Consider the following 25207-nt stretch of genomic DNA (forward strand, 5'->3'; position numbering starts at 1 on the left):
TTGCTAAGCCTTTTTTATGCTAATTTACATCAGAGACTGTGTACCAGAAACATGTGGGAAGTATAATCATGAATATATTGAATTTTCAGTGCACTGAATTTTCAGTGCCCCAGCTTATACAACAAGACAGGGTTTTCTATAAGCCTGAGAAAAGTCCCAGGTTTGCAGAAATATATATATATATATATGGAATGAATGCCCTCAGCAGCCTTTGTGGGGGATGCTAGGCAACTATAACAATGCTACCAGTCTTTAATCTTTGGTTTCTGTCAGCAAAAAGCAGGGGGAGGGAGACAGGACCTTTTCCAGGACTAATCTGGCCTCACAATGTACCCTGGTTCCCTCCTCCTTTGCCCTTGAGAGAGGACTCATTAAGCCAGGCCTGGTAGTAATTAATTGGGGACTTGCTACCACACTACTTACATGACTCACATAGTCCCAGGGGTGAAAACTTAGTAGCTCCCTGCAGCATCCACCTCATGAAAGCCAGTGGTGCAGTGGTAAAAGTATCACACTAGGAGCTGGGAAACCTAGGCTCAAATCCACATTCTGCCATGGAATCCTGCTGGGTGACTTTGGGCCCATCACACACACTTCACCTAAACTACCGCACAGGGTTGCTGTGAAGATACAGCGGAGGATAGGAAAATAATGGAAGCTGCTTTGGGTCCCCATTGGAGAGAAAGGCAAAGTAGTAAATAAATAATATAGCTGAAGGGGGGCAGATAGAAGGTAGGCTTGTGTGGGATGGGAAGGATAGAAGGAAGCAGGAAAGATGAAGATGTCAGGGTTGCCAGGAGTAGGGAAAGAGGAAATAGTGTAGGGAAGGGGATACAGGAGAAACCACTTGCAAGTCATTGAAAGTTCACCACTGTGCAAGTGAGCACAGCCTGGCAATCATCCCCATGCTACTGGGCCAGACTTTTCCACAGGAGAGGCTGCCAGGGGTAAGAAATGAGGGAAAACTAAATACAATGGGACAGGAAAAAGGTAGGTTTGGTGATGGGTGGGAAAGAAAGATAGAAGCTGGAAAAGGGGAGAAGCTACTGGAGTTTTCAGGGAAAGGAAAGAGGAAATAGTAAAGGAGGGTGAAATTGGGATGTTCCATCAAGTTCTTATGAGCCTCCCCCTCCTTGTTTTAATCAGATTACTGAAGCAAAGAGTTTTTGCAAAACATGAGAAAATAAGCACTGCTCCAAAGAAAGTTGAAAGGCTGTGGTCGGATCCAAAAATGCTCTTTCACTAGTGGAATAGCACTTCATGAGGGTCCCTTTGCCCCCAGGATCAGAATTGGGGAGGTATCTGAAAGTCCTGTTCCAATAGCTTGCTCTATTCACCATATTTTGCAACAACTTCCTGGTGAAGTTGTAACAGTGAAGAAACTGCCCCTTAACAACATGCACAAAAGGCAAATGGGTTTTCCAAACAATCAAAGCTTAATCACTAGAGGTAGAAGTAAGTACAAAGCTGAATACTACTGTTTGTATTTTAATTAAATGAAGCAACATAATTAATTCAGAGGAATAATCTTTCTTATTCAGGTTTGCCATCAGATTATGTGAATTCCGTTAATGTTTTTTCAAGGTACAACTCTCACCCTAAGAAGCATATCATATAGTTTCTCATTTGGGTTTACAATGGAGTAAGCAGCATACAGGATCAAAGTGTTAGTCTTGGCCATATTCAACAACAAAAGATCACTTCCTCAACACCCAACCTAACTCACTGCAAGGACAAAATGGGACAGACCCACATATTAAACTTCAAGTACCTCAAAGAAAAGGTGGAATACATCTATTATAAATAATAACAGTTTAAATAAGAATTATAGCAGCTGACACTGACCTTCCTATCCTCTCTCTGACATTTTTGTAAACCTGGGTGAGTTTAGGTTCTAGGTACTTCAGCAATCTGTGCAGCAGCTCTGGCACCCGCCACTCTTGCTGTGCGAGGCCACCTTGCAGGACGTACAGTCGACTATAGAGAAAAGGGGTGAGAAACAATGTATAGTGTTTACAGTTATGACTATACCTTCCTTCCAAAGCTTCTAGATACAACAGAACCAAATCCCTTAATGTTGCACTTGTACATAAAGGAAGTCCCGTAAGACCATTTTCTGCTTACAAAAAAAATTTGTGCTTGGCTCATGCAGTTGAGAGAGAAAGAAAGACTCAGAGAGAGAGAGAGAGAGAGAGAGAGAGAGTGTTTCCATGAGGGGAAACTGGAGAATCACAACACACTCTGATATTACATCAGTGCTAGCAAGGACTAGAGAGGAACAGCCTGTTCTAGGAAAACATGAGTCCCACTTGTCACTCAGACCTTCCCCACAAATAGGTAAACACTAAAGTTTCTTACCATGCATCAACAAATGACCCCCCTTCACCGCTAAGTGGAGACTCCAACAACAGTTCAAACAACCAGTGCAACTTCCGGGGATCTCTGCTCTCCTGTATTAAAAACAAAGAAAAAGAGAGCAAAAGTCATTTATGCCAACAGAATTCATAATAGAGTGCTTCTGAAAAAAACCCAATTAAATAGCTAGTACTTCTACTGTGTGATGAATTTTACTGAAGAGCATTTCCTAGCAAAAAGAAAAAAATAAATTACAGGCAGATGCTGCAACAGCAATAGTAAAAAAATATGCAGTACAAAAATGGTAGCTTATGTAAATCATTCTTGTAGGTGGTTGCTGCCTTGTTGCCACAAGGAAAAGTGGAATATAAATAGTTTAATTAATCAAAACTAATAATAAATTCATTACTATAGGTTTACATCCTAAACAGATTTTTTTAGATCCCACTAAAACTCCTACAGTATCTGTCAGAATTCCTCTGTTGCTACCTATATAAGCTTACTCAGAAGTAAGTCCCATGAGACTCACTCCCAGTTAAAAGAATGTGATTAAAGCCTTAGTCATCATAAAAAAAAGTTATTTTTCATATAAATGTGATGATCAGCAGCCTCATCTATTATTTGTTTCTAGTTAAGTCTATATGGTTACTTCATGGTCATGGGAGAAGTCAGAGCAGGCCCTTCATTAGGCATAGCCCCAATTGATTAGCCAGGGTGCCAGTCTGTGTAAGAAATCGAGACAGCCAAGACAGCCCTCTTGTGGCATCAACAGGGTTAGCAATGACAAGGAGTAGCCCATCCAGCACCCCCAACCCACTGAGAACAAGCAGTGGCCTGCTGGGGGCCACTGCTGTTGGTGCTGCCATAGATGCACTCCGACTGCCATCCCACATCCAGTGCCTTTCCACAGGGTATGACAAGTGGTAGTCCTGAGTGGTGCCAAGCAGAGTAGCCAGGTAGTGGCTACTGACTTCCCCTGTTGCCAGGCCTGGGATTGGTGGTGCTGCAGCACATGGCAGCCCTAGGCATTGCTATCAGCCACAGTGAAAGCAGCCTGAGCAGGGACAATTTCCCTGTGATGTGGCTGGGCAACTAGGAGGGGAAACAAGAAGACCAAAGAATGGGGATCAGAAGCTAATGCTGGGGCCTAGCAGTCAGTGAGGCGGCATCATTCAGGGATCATCAGGAGGTAGAGTGCTGGGATGGAAGACATGCACTGAGTCTCAGCAGTGGAAGTGATCCCACACCTGCCTTTCAGGTTGGCTGCCTTCTGAAATTGCAAGGGGTGAGAAGAGGAGATAGGTGGGACTTGTTTTGGGACTGTCCCTTTCCCTGATGTCAGCAAACAGCAAGCCACGGCAGGAATGGAGTGTGTGGACACAGCTGCCTCTTTGAGGGCTTCACTTTCCTCCCTTTGCCTCAAAATCCTGATCTAGCACAGACGTATGCTCCTTCCTCACACTTCAATCATGGCCTTTATATATTTATTTATTTTTAAAAGCAAAGCTATTCCTAAGCATTTACCCAGTCCTTTTGCTGTCTCCTTTTTTCTTGCTTTTAAAAAGCCAACCTCTTGCCCTTTTCCAGTTTGAAATGGTTTGAGTGGAAGAGTGACTTCAGAAGCAAGCATAATCAGGTCTACTCAGAGGTAAGCCCCATTTTATTTAATGCAATTTACTCCCAAGACGTTGTATTTATGATTCCAGCATCTGAGTTGTCTAATATAGAAGGTTTGCTATACAAACTTCTATTCTGTTGAGTGCAAAAGAAAGCTAAGGTAGTTTGGGAGGGAGTTTTTGTTTTGGTTTTTTTTGCATTTTGTGTGTGTGCATGGCCCATGCCTGGAAGTCATGCAACCTCTGGCAACTCCTACTGGGGCATGGAGAATGTTCAGAAAAGTGACCTGATAGCTTGCCTCTCCCAGCCCTGGTATTCTCTGCAGGTCTCCCATCCAAATACTTGCCAGGGTCAGCCCTGCTTAGCTTCCAAGATCTGAAAAGACTGGGCTTGCCTGGGCTATTCAGGTCAGGACTAAGCTCAGATAGTTTTTGGGTAGGCAGATGATAGATGTGCAAGAAATAGGGAACTTCTGACTAGTTACATAATTCTCCATCTGTATCTCATGTGAACAGTTGATAGAATGGAAAGACCTGAGAACTGGAAGGAATACCCAAGCTTGGTGTAATTTTGACAAAGGAGGCTAGTTTCTGATAAAACTTTCTCCTTAAGATGCCTTGTTGAGGAATTGATGGCAAACTGTATTGTGTTTAAAGTCCAGGGTTGACTGCTCCATGCATATATTTCTTTGTGCTGATTTTCCTGATACAAAGTTTTCAAGCTATTTTGTGTTCTTCCACTCTGAATCCCAAATTAATATTTTTAAAACCCCAGCAATAAATATTCACAAACATGCAGCAAATGCCAGTGTTAACAAATAAGCTTGTTTGGCCCATGGCAAAACAGACTGGCTCCTTAAGTCTTGCTATTAGGACTTCTCTAGCCAGGATTATTTTAGTAAAGGGGACTATTGCAGCACCTCTCAAGGTGGCAATAGTGAGATCATTGTAGAAAACCCCTTCTCTGGCCAAGGTCTCGGGCCAGTTATAGGCCAGAATAAAATCTTTGTCTCTAACAACTTATTACCCAATTTATGGAAGCGACGCATTTAAAGCAAAGTTCAACATGCTCACACAAATTGATAGCCTAATACAAAGGGGTTACAACTCAAAAATTGTCAGAATTAATAAAAAGTGTTTTTTTAAAAAATCAATAAAATACCATTTTTAATTTTTTGATTGTTCATTTCAAATGACCAGCTAACAAAAGCAGAAGTTCTTTCTAGAAATCTCATTTTTCTGTTAAATGAGGGGGCTTCATAGTTGCCTAGGGCACCCAAATCCTTGGGCCAACTCTAGCCAGAGCCCCTGTCATTGGAAAGCAGCATCCAACTGGACTGTATAACAAGATCATCTGTCTGCCCCACTGGAGAATGAACACCAGGAAAGGCCAAGCCCTATCCTGCACCAGAGAGAGAGAACTTTATGGCCAGGCAGATGGAAGATAAATAACAGCAAAGGTAAGGAGGGAAGAACAAAACAGAGAAGCAGCCAGGGCAGATGGGCAACTAGTACTATGGCAAAGCAAGCAAGATTTCCAAAGGCTAGAGAGGAAGCATGGGAGAATGGGTATTTTCCATCCTCACCTCAGGACAACTGGGGTGGTCTTGAAACCCACCCTCATCTAAGGAGAGAAGAAAAAAAACCAGGGGAGGGGAGTGTAACAACACTGCGTGGTTTTCAAATACACCCTCCCCTTATGTCCAAATGTCCAAAACTTACACATGAGGTTGCTATACATGTCCCCCAGTCATTATAGGTCTCCACTGTAATGTTGGATAAAGCTGTTCTAAGAAGGGGACACAGAAGTTTCCAGAGGTTCTCTACCTGTACAAAAAAACAAGCAAGGAAGGTGCTATTATATAATACATATATAACAGGCAACATGTATCTAAGTGATCGAGTACTTCTTTTGCATGCAGAAAGTCCAAGATGCAGCTCCCAGCACCTCCAATTAAAAGGTCCATGCAGTAGATGATGTTAAAGACCCTGAAGAGTCACTGCCAGTCAAAGTAGACAATACTGACTTTGACAGACGAATGGTCTGATTCAGCAGAACACAGCTTCAAATTGAAGATGGAGGATCATTTCTAACCCCCACCAACATAGCTCTGAAACTCTGCAACATGACCCATTGGAAAGTTCTCCACATTTTCAGCTTCAGTTTGGGGAGAACCAAAATCAAGACTACTTCTCAGCTTTTACGGTTTCAAGGTGAGTGACCTGTATTATAAGGTTTGGAAAGTGATTTACAACAGAGACATTAGTTTCTTGAGTTCTACTCATAAATCTGATACTAGAAGAAAAAATGCCTTAGCAACACAGGCTTGGATCTTCCTTGCTTCTGCTGACACAGTGCCTTTTTCCATTTCATGGGCTCTGCCACAGCCAAGCGCATTCACCCAGCACTGGGTGCTTCTACTTATGAAAAGCCAGTGTCTTCCAATGAACCAATACACACCTAGCATCAAAGGGACACGTTTTGCAGCAAAGGACCAAATGCAGCATCAGCAGAAGTAAGGCTTAGGATCCAAGTCGGGATCTATTTGTTCAGAAAACCTCAGAGATCAATTATTATCATCTTATCAAGGTGATGTAGACTTATTATCAAGGTGATGTAGACTTTAAAAAAGAAGAAAAATCTATTTTTAAAAACAGAAATGTTGAGTTTTAAGCTGAATTTATGTTAGCGTTTCATATAGCAGTATTAAGGAACTAAAGGGATTGTTTGTTTTGCAATAAGGCAACTGAAATGTCCCTATTTAGAAACAAAGACACAGTACCTTTTCAAATGTCCAGTGTTTAGATCCTCTTATTAAACCAGCTATAATTTCGGCTACACATCGCTGAGGACTCTCATGGGAATCTACTGCTAGTCGTTCTAAGTGAGGTTTCAGTACTGGCAGGAAGGCATCATCAAAGTTTCTAAATAGGCCCTGTAAAGAAAAGACTCAACGTTTGGTGCTAAGCTTGAATTAGCCCTTACAAAGGACATCAAATAATTCATACATTTGAAAGAGAACTAAAACTGTTCAGTTCAGTTGATTCTTACAGATAGTAACCAGAACATTTTTGTCATTTAGAACAACCTTTAAAATACCTTATAAAAAGTCCCACAAAGAATGTGCGTGTTAAGATTTGATGACTTGAGGGAACTAATATGGTTCTGTTTTTGTTGTTTTAAAAAGTTGCCGATTATAAACATATTTCCCCAGGTTTGAAAACAAGTATGCAGCAACCTAACTGAAGCCAAGCAAATCTAGACCTGTTCAGTATCAAGACTAGAAATCACTTCAGAAGCTTACATATTTTGATTATAAATTGTAAAAGTCAAGAGATATAGCCAATAAACAACTAAATATTTGTCTTTAAAAAGTGTGCTAGAGATCTGGGTGTACAGTGGGACTTTTTGTTGTAATTCCTGTATCACCTCTCATACAACCATACCAAAATGACAGCACACTTATTAAATTTCACACAACTTTTCAAACCCTTCAACTGTGCTATACAGAAAGTGGGGGAAAGAAGGGGTATCTTCCTGTTCAGGAATAACAGAATATGCCACTGCAAGTACACATGCCTACATACACATGCAAAAGCATTTTTTGGATCTGTGCCCTCTGACATGCATGCTTAATATTCTTCTCAGTATATTTTTATAAGCACATTCCCCATTAGCCATCATATAGGAAGGCAATACTATGAAATAAACATGTAGTATCACCATTATAAATATTTAATCATTCAATGTTGCTCTTTTTTCAGTGACCGATTACTGGTTTCTCCCAGGAAAAAAAAAGTATAAAAAAAGGTCTAGTTACCTTGAAGAGGCAAAATCGGCGTGGGTTAAATTTATCTTTTCCTTTTCTGTCTTCTAAAGAAAGAAACTTGATTAACTGCTCAACAAACTTTGCATCAGAAAAGTGATCATAGATTACTTGTTCTGCCTGCAAAAAAAAAAAAAGTGTAATGCAACCAAAGTGCTGATTCAATAATAGAAAAGTAAGGAGTGGGATAGAAAGGAACCTATAGAGTAGCACTCAATGTGAAAAGCACTGTGGAGCCATAGTTCACCAGTGCTACTCTATTCAAGGCTGCTGTACTCTGAACTGATGCTCAGCTTAGTTGGGTTTTTTTCATAGAATCAAACCACAGCCAAAGGTGTGGTGTAGTGGTTAAGTGTGTGGACTCTTATCTGGGAGAACCGGGTTTGATTCCCCACTCCTCCACTTGCACCTGCTGGAATGGCCTTGGGTCAGCCATAGCTCTGGCAGAGGTTGTCCTTGAAAGGGCAGCTGTTGTGAGAGTCCTCTCCAGCCCCACCCACCTCACAGGGTGTCTGTTGTGGGGGAGGAAGGTAAAGGAGATTGTGAGCCGCTCTGAGACTCTTCGGAGTGGAGGGCGGGATATAAATCCAATATCTTCTTCTTCTTCTTCTTCTTCAATTACTGTGCTCATAACAATGTACTTATTAACAGCCAAATCACCCCTGTTTTTCTATAACTGGTCAATACAAGAGATGTGAGATAACTAACGTATTTACTAAGAGATGTATGATAGCCAAAATAATAAATTGGTATAGAAAGAAACTACCATGAGAGGATTTAAGAGCACGCTGTCCTTGCCAAGAATATGCCAAATTCTGTTTTCACTCATGGTTTGAGTTGGCAATGCAGGTCAGCACATGCTATCTGAAATCAGGGTGATTTCTTGTGTTCAAATAAGAGAATGACCAGAAAAGCAACTCTCAGGAGGGACCACAGCTCAGGAATACAGCATATGCTTTGCATGTATAAAGGTTACAAATTCGCTCTCTCTGGCATTTCCACTTAAAATAATGCCAGTTAGGACCTCCTCAAGGGGGTCACTGTCAATCTGAGCAGTTGGACTGGGCTGGATGTTCTGATGCTTTGACAGAGGATAAGGAAGTCTCACAGGTTCAACTCTGCTCTGTTAAGCAGTCACAGGTTGTTTCGTAGATTCTTCTTACTGTACATTGATTTCTCTAAAACAGAACTGAATACTTGATCATGGGCAGCAGAATATGTGAATTAACTTCACTAAAATGCTACATTGGAAGGGATGTGAAGAAATAAGACATTCCCATCTTGTGTTGTAAGATCTGTGGTGGCTCATTCACACACACAGATCAGGCATATCCTCTGCTTTCAGTCCATGTCCCCATGAAGTCAAACATTCAAAATGTTACAATTTAATCTCCTTGCTGAAAATTGAAACTGATCAGAAAAGCCACTGTCAATCTTCAACAACAAATTCTTCAGTACATAGGCAAATTAGCATTGGTATTACTGTTTTAAAGAAGATCTGCATGAAGTCCAGGATCATTGCGCTATGGATATTTGATTGTTCAAAGTCACCCCCAATCACAAGGGAAATAGATACACCTGATCTTGTATCAGCCTGACAGGCTTTGAGCATAAGAACATAAGAGAAGCCATGTTGGATCAGTCCAATGGCCCATCCAGTCCAACACTCTGTGTCACACAGTGGCAAAAAAAATCATACACACACACACACACACACATATATATACATATATATATACACACACACACACACACACAATGTGGCTAATAGCCACTGAAGGACCTCTGCTCCATATTTTTATCTAACCCCCTCATGAAGCTGTCTATGCTTGTAGCCGCCATCAGCTCCTGTGGCAGTGAATTCCACATGTTAATCACCCTTTAGATGAAGAAGTACTTCCTTTTATCCATTTTAACCTGACTGCTCAGCAATTTCATCGAATGCCCACGAGTTCTTGTATTGTGAGAAAGGGAGAAAAGTACTTCTTTCTCTACTTTCTCTATCATGCATTATCTTGTAAACCTCTATCATGTGACCCGGCAGTCAACGTTTCTCCAAACTAAAGAGCCCCAAGCGTTTTAATCTTTCTTCATAGGGAAAGTGTTCCAACCCTTTAATCATTCTAGTTGCCCTTTTCTGGACTTTTTCCAATGCTATAATATCCTATTTGAGGTGCGGTGACCAGAATTGCACACAGTATTCCAAATGAGACTGCACCATCGATTTATACTGGGGCATTATGATACTGGCTGATTTGTTTTCAATTCCCTTCCTAATAATTCCCAGCATGGCGTTGGCCTTTTTTATTGCAAGCGCACACTGTCTTGACATTTTCAGTGAGTTATCTACCACGACCCCAAGATCCCTCTCTTGGTCAGTCTCGGCCAGTTCACACCCCATCAACTTGTATTTGTAGCTGGGATTCTTGGCCCCAATGTGCATTACTTTGCACTTGGCCACATTAAACCACATCTGCCACGTTGACGCCCACTCACCCAGCCTAAACAGATCCCTTTGGAGTGCCTCACAATCCTCTCTGGTTCTCAACACCCTGAACAATTTAGTGTCATCTGCAAACTTGGCCACTTCACTGCTCACTCCCAACTCCAAATCATTTAAGAACAAATTAAAGAGCATGAGACCCAGTACTGAGCCCTGCAGCACCCCACTGCTTACCATCCTCCACTGCGAAGACTGCCCATTTATACTCACTCTCTGCTTCCTATTAATTAGCCAGTTTTTGATCCACAAGAGGACCTGTCCTTTTACTCCATGACTCTCCAGCTTTCTAGGGAGCCTTTGATGAGGAACTTTATCAAAAGCTTTCTGGAAGTCAAGGTAAACAACATCTATTGGGTCTCCTTTGTCCACATGTTTGTTCACCCCCTCAAAGAACTGTAACAGGTTAGTGAGGCAAGATCTTCCCTTACAGAACCCATGCTGAGTCTTCCTCTATAACCCGTGTTCATCAATGTGCCTACTCATTCTGTCCTTGATAATGGTTTCTACCAACTTTCCCGGTATTGAAGTCAGACTGACTGGCCTGTAATTTCCTGGATCTCCTCTGGAACCCTTTTTAAAGAGGAGGGTGACATTTGCTACCTTCCAGTCCTCAGGAACAGAGGCAGATTTCAATTAAAGATTACATATTTTTGTCAGAAGATCCACAAGTTCAACTTTGAGTTCTTTCAGAACTCTTGGATGTATGCCATCTGGACCTGATGACTTATTAGTTTTTAATTCGTCAATCAGTTGTAGAACCTCCTCTCTTGTCACCTCAATCTGACTCAGGTCGTTCAACACCCCTTCCAAAATTAATGGTTCTGCAGCGGGCAAACACTTCTCGTCTTCCACCGTGAAGACGGAGGCAAAAAATGCATTCAGATTCTCAGCCATTTCCCTATCCTCCTTCAGTAATCCTTTTACCCCAAGGGCCCCACTGCCTCCCTGGCTGGTTTCCTGCTTCTAATATATTTGAAGAAAATTTTATTGTTGGTTTTTATGTTTTTTGCAATATGCTCCTCATAGTCCCTTTTTGCCTGCCTGATCACAGTCTTTCATTTGATTTGCCACAGCCTGTTTTCCCTTTTATTAATCTCACTTGGACAAGCTTTCCACCGCTTAAAGGAGTCCTTCTTACCTTTTACAGCTTCCATTACTTTGTTTGTTAACCATGCAGGCTTTTTCTTATACCTGTTTGTGCCTTTCCTAACTTGTGATATATATTTTATCTGAGCTTCTAGGATTGTAGTTTTAAATAGCCTCCAAGCTTCCCCAAGGGTTTTGACTGTATTTGCCTTTCCTTTCAGTTTCCTCTTTTAAGATTTAAGGTATCAGCCTTACCTCTGAAAGTTCATTTCTGTTCCTTCCAAGCTTTGGCTGTTGATCTGCAGACGCATAGATCTCCATGTTTCTAGAAATAGTGGGGTGACATATTATGAACCAACATACAATATTATTCTTGAATAGAACAAAGAGAAAATGTAGTTATATTACCACTACAGGAAGCAACTCTCAAAAGCAATGACAAAAGAAGGCAAATTTTCATGTATCAGAAAAGCAGCTAGTACCACACAAAAAAGCACAAACACCCAAGCCAAAATGTGACCAAATCAAAATGTAAGGAATCCCACTTTCCATTTTTAGTACTTTATATATTTATATATGGGTGAGGGAAGAGGCAGAGGTCTACAGTGAGAAAGTGTGTGTGTGGGGGGGGGAACAGCAAAATAACACACACACACACGTCTACAGAAATCCTCCACTGGATCCAAGCCCATCTCAATATCTATATGCTATATAGTATATACATTATGCTCTGAGCCCCACTTTGTGGGGGAGGGGTGGTATATAAATTGGAATAACATTATAAAAATGTCTGACTCAGTACAATTTCCCCCCAAAAGCAAACCCCAAAAGCAATTGGTTTTTTGTGATATATATTGAATTTATTCAGCATGGCTGCAACCATGAATTGTCCAATTAAGTCACATATAAGCAAGACATAATGTCAGAGGGAAAAGACAACTAGCAAGCTGAAAAGGCTTTGTTTAATAAGGAGACTCTGAAGCAGCTGCAGTCCCAGATTGGAGGGAGAGGCTAAGCCAACACTTACTTAGGCCAGGTGTAATATCCCCAATGCGTTTTCTCCACAAAACAACAGGACTCCCAGGCTTGTTTTGTCCTTGGTAAACTGGCACTTTCATAATGCAACCACCGGTTGTCAGGCCTATCACCAGCCTGGATATCAGAAGGCTGAGAAACGCCACCTGTGTGCAAAAGGAAGAATTGTCTATCTACCACCATGCACCATGCCCTGACTTGAATGGTCCTGGCTAGCTAGCCCAATCTCATCAGATCTTGGAAGCTAAACAGGGTTGGCTCTGAATAATAATTGGATGAGAGATCTCCAAGGAAGTCCAGGGTTGTGACACAGAGTCAGGAAACAGCAAATCACCTCTGTTAGAACATAAGAACATAAGAGAAGCCATGTTGGATCAGGCCAACGGCCCATCCAGTCCAACACTCTGTGTCACACAGTGGCCAAAAATTTTATATACACACATACACTGTGGCTAACAGCCATTGATGGACCTCTGCTCCATATTTTTATCTAAACCCCTCTTGAAGGCGGCTATACTTGTGGCCGCCACCACCTCCTGTGGCAGTGAATTCCACATGTTAATCACCCTTTGGGTGAAGAAGTACTTCCTTTTATCCGTTTTAACCTGTCTGCTCCTTTTATCCGTTTTAACCTGTCTGTTCTTCTTTTGCCTTCAATATCTTATGGGGTCATCTTAAATTTACTATGATTTGATGGCACTTTCCAACACCATGTACCCAATGGTCCAATCACAAGGTGAGAACATGAAGAAGTGTTTTCACAGACAGATAGTTTAAGACTGGGTAAAAATGCTGTTTTCACCTATCAGTACAATTTAACTCAATATACATTTCCTCTAAGTGATCTTTTAGTATTTCCTTTAATATGGCAGTAAAATTACTGTAGCTGAATTATAGGCAAGCCTTATTCCATCACTACTGAAATCAATATAATGTAAGCATTACTAAAATGCTACTAGAGTGTGTTTCACATTTATACTTGCAGAAAGCAATTGAAAGGAGGGGAAGGAGAATGATGACTTCATATCTGATGGGGAAGCACACTTACTGATTTGGAAAGGGCATATTGACTCCTTTTTATGAGGCCTCTTCAACTGCTTGAGGATACCAGCCACAGCAGAGATCGCCATCTAAAAAGGAGAGTGAGGGTTAACTTGCACACTTAACAAATTTAGTAAAGGCAAGTGTTTCAGTATTAGCCTTTACAAGTGTGTAAAGAAAAGAATCTAAACACTGAACATTGGATGGGGAACATCTCCCCCACCCACAAAGGATTGCTGAACTGGTCATAGAGTGGAACCACTGTTAGTAACAAGGAAGGGAGAAGCAATTTCCTTCCAGCTCAGTCTGCAACATGCTATTTTTATGCCTTCCTACAGGCAAGACCCTGGAGGTTTTACACAGTCGCTGTATGTCACTGAAAACTCAAAACAGCATCTAAACAAGAATCTCTTTGAAGTCCTGAACCTGGCCTGCTATTATCTCAATTTACTTTCTCCATGTGATTCTGAAGATGCTTCCAACACCTCAATAAAAATGATTAAGCCTTGGTAAATCATTTTGCCCTTCATTTGCTACCCAAAAAGTAAACTGTGCTATTTGCATGATGAGCTAGGCTTCCTATAAGGGTTGGGCAGCTCAACTTATGCAAGACATCACTTGTCCGCCAAGTCTCATTTTTTATGGTTTACCTCCCCCCCCCTGCACACTTCTGAATGAGTGTAGCAAGAATGAAATAGGAGTCAAGTTGCACCTTTAAGAATGCACAGAGTGTACTGGCCACATTCGTAAGATCAATGGGGAGGGGGAAAAGTCAGTTTACTATGCAGAGAACACAGAATCATGTGAATCCACCCTTAGTTAACAGCAGTGGCCCAGCACTGTATTTACTATGGTATTGCATTTACTATAGAAAGTATTTTGATCCAGCTGCTATGCGTACCTTGCGGACCACTAGCGCATCATGATTGAGACATTCCACAAAGAATTTTATGGCTCTGACGGGCAGCACTCTGTCATCTCTCAACAGCAGGGACAGAAAACCAACACCAATGTGTTCAAACTTCCAAGGGCTAAAATAGCAAGATGGAGAGAATGGCAAAAGTCAACCACTCTACTGGACAGAATGCAAAATGATACCCAACACATTTCATTGCTAAGCAAGTTCTTCTGGACACCACAACACTCCATGCTGCTACCACACTTTCATGGATTCAGATCTCAACTAGAAAACAAGGTTCTGCTTACATAGCTGTAACATCAAGGCAGTTACTTGCAGTGAAGGGAAACACAAACTTTAATGTTTATGACAAGGAACAATTTTGGTTTTTTTTAAATCACCAGAAGGAGAACAAAGACAAATAACATTAACAGCAAGAGAGGATCAAGCTCTACTACAACACTCAGCAACAGTAATGAAAAATAGCTGATACACAACAATTACTGTAGTAATAATAGTTATAACCAAAGCTACAGTAAGTATTCAGTGACTTTGTCATAACTGCTGTGGCCTCAATATTTCTTTTGATTATACATACATCTTTTCCCATATTTATTTATTTAAAACATTTATTAGCCACCTTTCTCCCTTATTGAACTCAAGGCAGCTTACAATATAAATAGAACATTATTAAAAACACATTAAAAACAACTATTATAAAGTTCAGACTACCAATACGAAAAGCTAAATCAATCAAAATGAGGTACTAAATAAAGAACTGCCTCCTGAAGATTGAAAATGAGGGGATGAGGCACAACTCCCTAGGAAGGTTGTTCCATAATTGTTGGGCTGTCAGGGAAAAGACCCTCTCTTGGGGACCTACCTAAGGGTCTTTAATTAGTGAGACAGGAGGGCATCTCCCCGTCATCTTAATTCCTGAACAGGAAACTATGCAGGAAGATGGTCCTTCAGATACTCTAAGTCCCAAGCCACACAGGGCTTTAAAGGACAACACCTTGAATTGTGCTTGGGAGTGGATCAGGAACCAATGCAATTGCTGCAGTGTTGGGGTAACATGTTCTCAGTGGTTCAACTTGACCAGCAGTCTAGTCAAAGCATTCTGTACTAACTGCAGCTTCTGAACACTCTTCAAGAGCAGCCCCAAGTACAGTGCATTGCAACAGTCCAATCTAGATGTAACAAAGGCATGGGTCACTGTAGATAGATATGACTGATCCAGGAATAGATGCAGGTGACACCCCAGGCAAAGTTGAGCAAACACACTTCAAGCCACAACAGCCACCTGGTCTTCTAAGGTGACCACTGTGTCAAGCGTTACTCCCAATCTGCAACCTGGCTTTTCAAAGGGATCACAGGCCCATCCATGACAGGGGAGATCTGAAGTCCAAGGCCTGCCTTTCTAACTAACCCAGAGAATCTCTGTCTTGCCAGGATTAAGTTTCAATATTACATTAATAACCAGAGGCAGTAAATCTCCGAAAGTTAGTGGTAAGAAGCAACTTCAGGGGAAGGCCTTGGCCTCTGTGCCCTGTTTGTTGGCCTTCCAGAGCAACTGCTTGACCACTGTGTGAAACAAAATGCTTGACAAGATGGAACACTTGCCTAATCCATCGTGGCTCTTCCTATGCTTTGGAAATTAACACAATTTTTAATTCAGGGGGTTCCAATACATTCAAATATGCTAAACTACCACACCAGTTTGCATTGTTTTTCTCAGCACATATAACTCTATCAGTCTCAACAAGACACAAGAGTGACGTGCGGGAGCACTCTTATATTTCAAGAACCTAGCACTGGAAGCAGCATACCACCATGACCAGAATAGTAACAGCATCTATACTGAAATGTAGATCTTCCAATGATAACACCTTCAAAAAATTCATTGCGTCGCACCCTACATTTTCCCTGCCCCTCATTAATAGGAAAAGAGGGGCATAAGTTATTTATCTTCATAAATAACTACAGGTAAGAATTGTGATCTACTGCCTGAAGATAGAAAATGCCTTTTATTTTCAGTTCATGATATTTTTGAAAGAAAAATACGTAGAGCACATGGTACCCAGATCTATGATCCCCAGACCATTCCCAACCAGCTGTTGACTTAATACCAACCACCTTGTGCACAAGCTACTCAGAAGTAGTATTTTGGGCAAATCATTGTGCATTTACTGTAGTTAAAAATTGCCCTATCTAATCAGGCCAGCAAGGAAGCGTTGGAGCTCTCCTACTTTTGCTTTGATCCAGATGTTCTTCTAGAACATAAGAGAAGCCATGTTTGATCAGGCCAATGGCCCATCCAGTCAAACACTCTGTGTCACACAGTGGCCAATATATGTGTGTGTGTGTGTATATATATATATATACACATACACAGACACACACACACACATATATATACACAGTGGCTAATAGCCACTGATGGACCTCTGCTCCATATTTTTATCCAATCCCCTCTTAAAGCTGGCTATTCTTGTAGCCGCCGCCACCACCTCCTGTGGCAGTGAATTCCATATGTTAATCACCCTTTGGGTGAAGAAGTACTTCCTTTTATCCATTTTAACCTGTCTGCTCAACAATTTCATCGAATGACCACGAGTTCTTGTATTGTGAGAAAGGGAGAAAAGTACTTCTTTCTCTGCTTTCTCCATCCCATGCATAATCTTGTAAACTTCTATCATGTCACCCCGCAGTCGATGTTTCTCCAAGCTAAGGAGCCCCAAGCGTTTTAACCTTTCTTCATAGAGAAAGTGTTCCAAACCTTTAATCATTCTAGTTGCCCTTATCTGCACTTTTTCCAGTGCTATAATATCCTTTTTGAGGTACGGTGACCAGAATTGTACACAGTATTCCAAATGAGGCCGCACCATCGATTTATACAGGGGCATTATGATACTGGCTGATTTGTTTTCAATTCCCTTCCTAATAATTCCCAATATTTCCCTTCCTAATAAAGGCGTTGGCCTTTTTTATTGCAATCGCACACGGTCTTGACATTTTCAGTGAGTTATATACCATGACCCCAAGATCTCTCTCTTGGTCAGTCTCTGCCAGTTCACACCCCATCAACTTGTATTTGTAGTCGGGATTCTTGACCCCAATGTGCATTACTTTGCACTTGGCCACACTGAACCTCATCTGCCATGTTGATGCCCACTCACCCAGCCTCAACAGATCCCTTTGGAGTGCCTCACAATTCCCTCTGGTTTTCACCACCCTGAACAATTTAGTGTCATCTGCAAACTTGGCCACTTCACTGCTTACTCCCAACTCCAGATCATTAATTAACAAGTTAAAGAGCATGGGACCTAGTACTGAGCCCTGCGGCACCCCACTGCTTACCATCCTCCACTGCGAAGACTGCCCATTTATACTCACTCTCTGCTTCCCATTAATTAGCCAGTTTTTGATCCACAAGAGGACCTGTCCTTTTACTCCATGACTCTCGAGCTTACTAAGGAGCCTTTGATGAGGAAATTTATCAAAAGCTTTTATTTATTTATTTAAGATTTGTATCCCGCCCTTCCCACTAGTGGCTTGACTTTCCAGAAGTCAAGGTAAACATCTATTGGGTCCCCTTTGTCCACATGTTTGTTCACCCCCTCAAAGAACTGTAACAGGTTAGTGAGGCAAGATCTTCCCTTACCGAACTCATGCTGAGTATTCCTCAATAACCCGTGTTCATCAATGTGCCTACTCATTCTGTCCTTGATAATGCTTTCTACCAATCATCCCGGTATTGAAGTCAGATTGACTGGCCTGTAATTTCCCCGATCTCCTTTGGAACCCTTTTTAAAGATGGGGGTGACATTTGCTACCTTCCAGTTCTGATCCAAATGTATCTTCTGATGTGAACTAAACCTTGAAAGCCAAACTCATAAATCTGGCAAGAATTTAGAATGAGGCTGTGAGAAGCACAATAAATATTGTAATCCCACAGGACTGTTTTAAAACTCTCAGTAACTTAAACATGTTCAGTACTTTTTTAAAAAAGGTATCTTCACACTGACATACTTACAGATTTCTTTGATCCACAGCATCTAATAGTTTGTTAACCAAGTTTTCATAATTTCTGAAAATGAAACAAGGAATATCTAGATTATTAACAACACAATCAGCTTCTTGATAGCACAAGCATCTTGTGAACACAGCCTGATTCTCTGTGTAGCAATTACTATAAGCAAAAGGCTCAAACTGGTCTGGATGAAAATTTTAAACTGGACACCTCATTCTTCAGCACTTGTGTGTTCTCACTCTACAGACAACCATAGTAAAAATTTCTCATGGAACAAAGACAGCAACCATTAGGCTAAAAAAAAAGAAAAAAGGTTTCAAGCTGCAATGAAATCTCTAATCATAGAGCCTTTCCCACTTACTGTGAGGCCTCTGAATTCCTTTCTTTCTGTCGCTGCTTTCCCAACTGAATCTCTTCTGGACTAAGAGGAGTCCAGCTGTTGTGTGGATATATCAATTTCTGCATTTGAACAGCCACCTCAACACATTTCTCTGAAACCTGGAGAAGGATAGAGTCACAAATGAATCCTTTGACAAAACAAAGGATATTCATTAGATGTTCAAGAAGCCACCAAGGAACCAGAAAACACTACTAGTCAATGTTAGTACAAAAAAGTTGTAGAGCACCATAAAATGTTTTAAATGTAATTGTATTTTATTGGTTTTAAATTGGAATTATATATCTGAACTGATTGTTAGCCGCCATGGGTCCGCTTGCAGAGAGGGCGGGATAGAAATTGAAAGTAATAAATAAATACATTCCCTCTAAGCTGAGTTAGCGTGAGCTAGCTCACAGATTTTTAGCCTCTGGTTCACACATTTTTGTCTTAGCTCAGGAAGGATGACCCCAGAGCACAATAATTTATGCAGTAGCTCACAACTTTAATGCCAGTAGCTCACAAAGTAGAATTTTTGCTCAGAAGACTCTGCAGCTTAGAGGGAACATTGCTACTAACCCCCTCCCATCCTGTGAACCACCCTGAGGCAAAGGCCTCATGCTAGGGATGAAAGTAGATGTGACTCTTCTGGTTGACAGAAATTGTGAATGTGGCTCTCCACAACCCACAGAATGAATACCCCACTGTACAGTATTTTATGAGGCCTTGAACAAAACAGTAAATATACTACACACCTTCTATAGCAATCACCTAGAATGAGTATAAAGCATACAGTACAAACATGACTCACAGTTACCTAGGGATCAACTGTAACTTCCTAACACTGCAAATTAGACATATGCGTCCCTCAAATACAACTGACCATGTACATTTTTTGGAAATATCTGTTCCCCAGTTCAGGGCGGTTCCATGAGGCAAATGCATCTGATGCATGTAGACTAGCAACTCTTCCCCTACAGCCTCCAACATCCCCCTCCAAAATCTTAGCCACTCAGTACTTTTGACAATATCTTGATGCAGCCATTTCTAAAGACTGCTTAGGCTTATATATTTGTACTCTTGCTTACTTCAAAATCCAGTCCTATTGTTTCATACTGCCAATGGATCTTCTCTGCAAGGTCATCAAATAGCCTGACTATAGAGGGTTTTTCCAGAGACATTGCTTTGCTAAGTCCAGAGGAGACTATTGCAGGCCAGGTTTGCACAATGCAGTCCCAGTCATGCAGATTGGCTAAGCACACTCCATTGTGATTTCCAAGGAGGCAATACAAGGCACCCTGTGAAGAGCAGATTGTAGGAGTAAATTGTAAACAGGTAACTGAAGACAAACAGCTTCAGAAAACTTCAGTAAATTATTGTTGAAAGTTAATATGTACAACTTTGCCCTACAATATATTCATTTTAGAAACCCAGATGTAAGTCACATTTGCTCACATAAATGACAAACTTCTAACATCAGTTAACAAACAATATTATACAACACACCTGACTGCAAGACAAAGTCAGGGGTTCTTTTCATATTTACCACAATTCACAGCAAACTGCTCCTATCAGAAGCGCAGCCATTTTCAAAATAGCACAGAAAGAAGTAACAGAAGCCTTACTTTAAACTGCTGGTGGGTGACATCGTGTGCCTCTGGCCGTAAAAACTCCAACACCAGAGGAATAATGTCCCTACAACAGAAGTTGTAAGTCCCCAGGGCCGCAAAGAATGCATGTTGAGCTTTGTTTCTGACCTAAGGAAAGAAGCACCATGAACCTTCATATGGAGGCCGAATGCAGGAACGTACATAAAGTGGAAATAAAGCTTGGATTAACAAAAGTGATTAAATTGTGACTACTGGTTCATACTCTGTTTCTGTTAGCATCGACTTCCCTGCACCAGCCAGTTATTCAGGCTTATGTCTAGCATATTTAAGCACAGGAACATTAAGACCACCACAGAAAGTTTCAGTGGGCCAGTCAGTGGCTGCCCCCCTACCAGGGCAAGAGAGCCTTCACTCATGCAAACTGGTAGCCTTCACAAAGGTGGGAGGTTGAGAACTTCTGCCACCAGAAGTCAGCAGCCCTGCACCAGGTATATGGGTGTGAAGTGGGTAGGAGATGGACAGAAGTTGCGGCAAGCTTGCTCCTTCTTCCCCTCCCCCCACTGGTGAGGTGGGCAGGGCTGGGCCCTCTTCCTTTTTCCCTTATTGAGGGTGAACCTCTTTCCAGGACATTTTCACTTCCCAATCCACTCCTGTGTATGAGTATCTCCTGGGCATAGATGATGAAAGAGATAAAAAGTTTGCAGATGGAGAGGAGGAACAATATACAAACACACAATTAAGGTGCCATCTGCACACAAAGCAGGATCTTTGGATCCATCCTTTAATTTGTGCCATAGTAAATTTTAATCCTGGCCAAACAATCTATAAGCACAATGTAAGATGTTAGGGGCCCTCTGAACAATTTAACCCTGCAGAGTATCATAACAAACAACAAAGCCAGCACACCATTTCTATAAGCTGGACAATACTGCATTCATTGCAAAACACCAACTTGAAAATTAGTGCATAAACACTACCTGGGGAAAACTATCAAAGAAAAAACTGCCAAAGACAAAACTGTCACACTTACATACACTTACCTGGCTGTATGAACTTGTGGACAAACGTAGAAGGTCTCTGATCAAGTCCTGGTGTACATTTTTATATTCACAACCTTCAACAGTGAGTGTTCTCAGCTAAACAGAAAGTTCCAAATTAGAAGAGGGGAAGATTTTTGCACAAGGAATACAGATGGACAAACTTCAAGACAGCCAATAAGTAAACACTGACCGTAAAGAGATGAACATTACCTCATGCTGCAACATGACTCTGTCAATTAGCAGTGCCCTGATATGCTGTTTCTTTCCTTGAAGCTGCAAAAGAAAAAGAAAAAGACACCCTTATGTATGGATGCCTGGTCTCCCACTTCCCCTCAGATTTTTCAACTTTCCCATATATACCTTTTGCTTGGAAACAGGGAAAATCTACATTATGCATCTTTAGTCCAAGACAATTTTTTATAGTTCTGTGCTTTATAGTGCTTCCATTTTAACAGTAGCCTCCAAATTTATTCATTGTATGCTGGACAAAAAAGTATGTGCTTCTTAGGCTACCAGTTTATCTGTTTTCCAGTTTCATCCTTAAAGTGTATTCTGTTTGTAGTGCTTTGTGAATAAATCTGCCAGTTTCACAAGAACTAGGATCTATTTTACAGGCAAATCATTTGCTCAGCCAAAGAGATAAAAGGCACTCCCAGTAGCACTGATGTATTTAAGTGCTATGTTAGTTCCTAATTTCAGTGATTAAGCAGACTTCTCTAGCCTCTCTACCATTGCATTAATTGTGAATGAACAATTAAGGCCTCAGGCTTCACAGATACTCTTTCTGGAATTTCAAAAACACAGATTTATGGTTAGATAAGTAGTTTATATAAAACACCTACCCTGTTCTCCATAGATTTCTTCACTAAGTTAAAGCTTTTCCATCGAGAATCAAACTCATGCTTATGAGAACCCTGGAAATGTAAAAGGTCACCAATTATCTGAAAGAGAAGAGTTTAGGTTATATGGAACAAATCCATTTAGCTGGCTAAAAAACACACACATCAAAATCTATCAGACTCTGCAATTGTACCTTTATGATGAGAAACAATGACTTGGTATCATCCTCAGAGTGGTCAAGTACATACTCTATAATAAGAATAAGGAAAATCCCATAAGTAAAAAGTTCAAATAGTTCATAGACTGCAACAATCAGGACCCTTTGATTTAAACTGAAACCACTCAACATTCTGTAAATACATACTAAAATGACTTTTTAAATTCTTTAACTACCCTCAGTGAAATTTAATTTTAAACCTATGGTGATGCCATCAAAATGAGAACAGAAAGAAACAGGCTACTGTATTCCTGGTTTCCATTCAAAGAACTGGTTGTTCTTCATGACCTTTAGCTCCCATATCCGAAGGACTGCCTCTCCTGCTGTTAACCCTTGTACCAGCTTAGATCTTGGCTGTTCCTTCAACAAGGACACTGTTTATGTCTTCCATCATTAGTAATCTATTTTGGAGCAATGTGCTGGGCTCCAAAGGATATACAAGAAGTTTCTTCCCTGATGGCCCATAAAATGTTTTTGTTCCAGAAGGCCTTTGGCAGTTATTGATCTCCAGTTTATTGGACTAGTATTCATTTTGGTGCTATGCTTTACAGGACAGAATGCAAATTCTGTTAGACTAGTTTTATGTGCAGTGATTTTTAATATGGTTTTATGATTCATTCAATGACATGTTTAGGTAAACCACCTTAAACTAAAATAGGAAATACAGATTATAAACACATTAAATACAAAAGCTCACTTACGTAGAAGCTTCCTTGTAACCCTGGCAATTGTTTCCCTGTAATTCTCTCTTGACAAATCTAGACAAGGGAAGACCATTCATTATCTGTAAAGCTTACTTCACATTAAACAAAGGTACAAAACACAGGCCTGGGCATACTAAAGAAAAAACATAAAAAATAAAAGAAATTGTTCCTAGCAAGTCAAAGGTACTACAAGGAAGACATGAAAAGATTTGTACTGTACATATGCACACAGACACCATCTCCAGCATGCACACACAATTCACATGAAAACAGGGACTTCCTTGTTCATTTCAGTGCCAGCTGTAATTTTGCCCATGCATTCTGTGTTGTGTACACCAAGCTGACAACAACACTGGAGTGAATCAGGAAGTCCCCAGAAGTATCTGTTTATGAGCAATTAAGGGTTAATAAGTTTGTACTCTTAGTAACACACACCAGAATACAATACACACATACTGCCCATCAACTGTAAAGGATGTTCATCACATTCAGAATTAGGTATGCAACTCTTTAAAGGAAAACTCTTTAAAGGAAACTCTTTAAAGGAAAACTACAAAGCAATGATGGAGAAAAGATCAAGTTTAGGCTAGGGATTTTGTTTGAGTGAGAAAGTTGCAAACAGAGGGACACTCCTAAAACAACATCTGTGCTCTTCACACTTGATGGGGCATGTGGGTATTTTCTACTGGTTCATAAAAAATAAGAACTGACCTATGCTCACGCAATATTAATACATTTTTATTTTATGCAGAACTAAACCTGCAGAATGTTTTAAATCACTAATTTAATAGGAGGGTATGATACCACAATGGAATGCTTTGCTGTCATCATCAAACTTATATTGGCCACTAAAATACTAAAAATGTAAAAAGGCAATTGGGATTTTCAAGGATTTCAGAACATCCATAAACTGTGCAGAAGAGTCTTGGGAACTACATTAACCCTGTACTTTATCTACTGTAGTATTAAAACGAAAACTCATTGTAAGCCTGAAAATACCAGGCACATTATTAGAAATGAATTTCTTTGCAAGAATGGTGGTAGTGGAAAGTGCCATCATTGCAGTCGACTTCAGGTTTTCAGGCCAAGAGACATTCAGAGATGGTTTGCCATTGCCTGGCTTTACTTCACAACCTTAGAGGAATCCCATCCAAATACTAGCCAGGGCCAACTCTGCTTAGCTTTCAAAATCTGATGAGACCAGGTTAAGCTTGGGCTACACAAAGCAGGAGCTTTGCAAGAATATAAAGCCAATAATTACCAGGGCTGTGTATTCTCCATAACTGCCCAAGATAAACACTGAAATCGCACAAAATTCAGGATCCTAAGAATGGCAACTTTCATTTTTTGAAAAGCCAATCTCTGGCCCTTAAAGGATTGGAGGGGCACACTGAAGTAGCTAAGTGTTAGCTAGCATCTTGTCAAGAGACTAACAACATTCTGTGCTAATGGAGCAGCAAAGTTTAAACAATTCTTCAGTTATCTAACAAATGGGGCTAACTCACCATAGTCAATACCGGTATAAAGTTTGAGCTCTTCTAAAGACACCAGACTTGGAACCCTGAAGAACACACAATGTATACAAGCTGCTTAAACAAAAAAACATGATGCCATGAATGTGACATTACTATCAATTTTTCATATATGCATTAGTCACTGTTAAAATGCCTGAAGACTAAAAACAGCAGCAGCATCAAGGGGTACCTTATAATCATCATGCTGCATACCAAAGTGACAGCCCACACACACACAAAATGAATACCAGATGTTTCCTATGGGAACTGAGGCAACTGCCCTGATGGGGGCAACTGACCTCCTGATCCACCCCACCAATGAATGTCAGATGTTTCCTATGGGGAAATAAAAGAGGGGACAGCCAATGCTTTTGGGGTAGCCCTGCTTCATATTGTTTCAGGAAGGCTTGCTTTGCAACAGATGTTATTTAGAGAATTGTGGAGAAGCAACAATTCTAAGCAGACATAGTTTGGAGAGGAGACATACCCAATGGATAAAATGATGGATTTAA

At 40.8% G+C, this 25207-nt stretch overlaps 1 protein-coding gene across 1 annotated transcript in view; it reads right to left on the bottom strand.

Moving 5' to 3' along the window:
- PSME4 (proteasome activator subunit 4) overlaps window positions 1-25207 on the bottom strand; it is a 121345-nt gene that overhangs the window by 27501 nt on the left and 68637 nt on the right. The window contains exons 21-39 of the mRNA XM_060249138.1: window positions 24687-24742; window positions 23179-23235; window positions 22454-22509; window positions 22263-22361; window positions 21631-21693; window positions 21421-21516; window positions 20396-20527; window positions 19859-20068; window positions 18756-18892; window positions 18398-18451; window positions 14365-14494; window positions 13471-13552; window positions 12415-12568; window positions 11643-11712; window positions 7793-7918; window positions 6755-6907; window positions 5694-5798; window positions 2359-2450; window positions 1846-1977 (exon numbers count right to left, since the gene is read on the bottom strand). Of these exons, the coding sequence (XP_060105121.1) occupies window positions 1846-1977; window positions 2359-2450; window positions 5694-5798; window positions 6755-6907; window positions 7793-7918; window positions 11643-11712; window positions 12415-12568; window positions 13471-13552; window positions 14365-14494; window positions 18398-18451; window positions 18756-18892; window positions 19859-20068; window positions 20396-20527; window positions 21421-21516; window positions 21631-21693; window positions 22263-22361; window positions 22454-22509; window positions 23179-23235; window positions 24687-24742 (2004 nt within the window). The remainder of the gene's footprint in view (window positions 1-1845; window positions 1978-2358; window positions 2451-5693; window positions 5799-6754; window positions 6908-7792; window positions 7919-11642; window positions 11713-12414; window positions 12569-13470; window positions 13553-14364; window positions 14495-18397; window positions 18452-18755; window positions 18893-19858; window positions 20069-20395; window positions 20528-21420; window positions 21517-21630; window positions 21694-22262; window positions 22362-22453; window positions 22510-23178; window positions 23236-24686; window positions 24743-25207) is intronic.

This window comes from Heteronotia binoei, chromosome 1, assembly GCF_032191835.1.
Source record: "Heteronotia binoei isolate CCM8104 ecotype False Entrance Well chromosome 1, APGP_CSIRO_Hbin_v1, whole genome shotgun sequence".
NCBI lineage: Eukaryota > Metazoa > Chordata > Lepidosauria > Squamata > Gekkonidae > Heteronotia > Heteronotia binoei.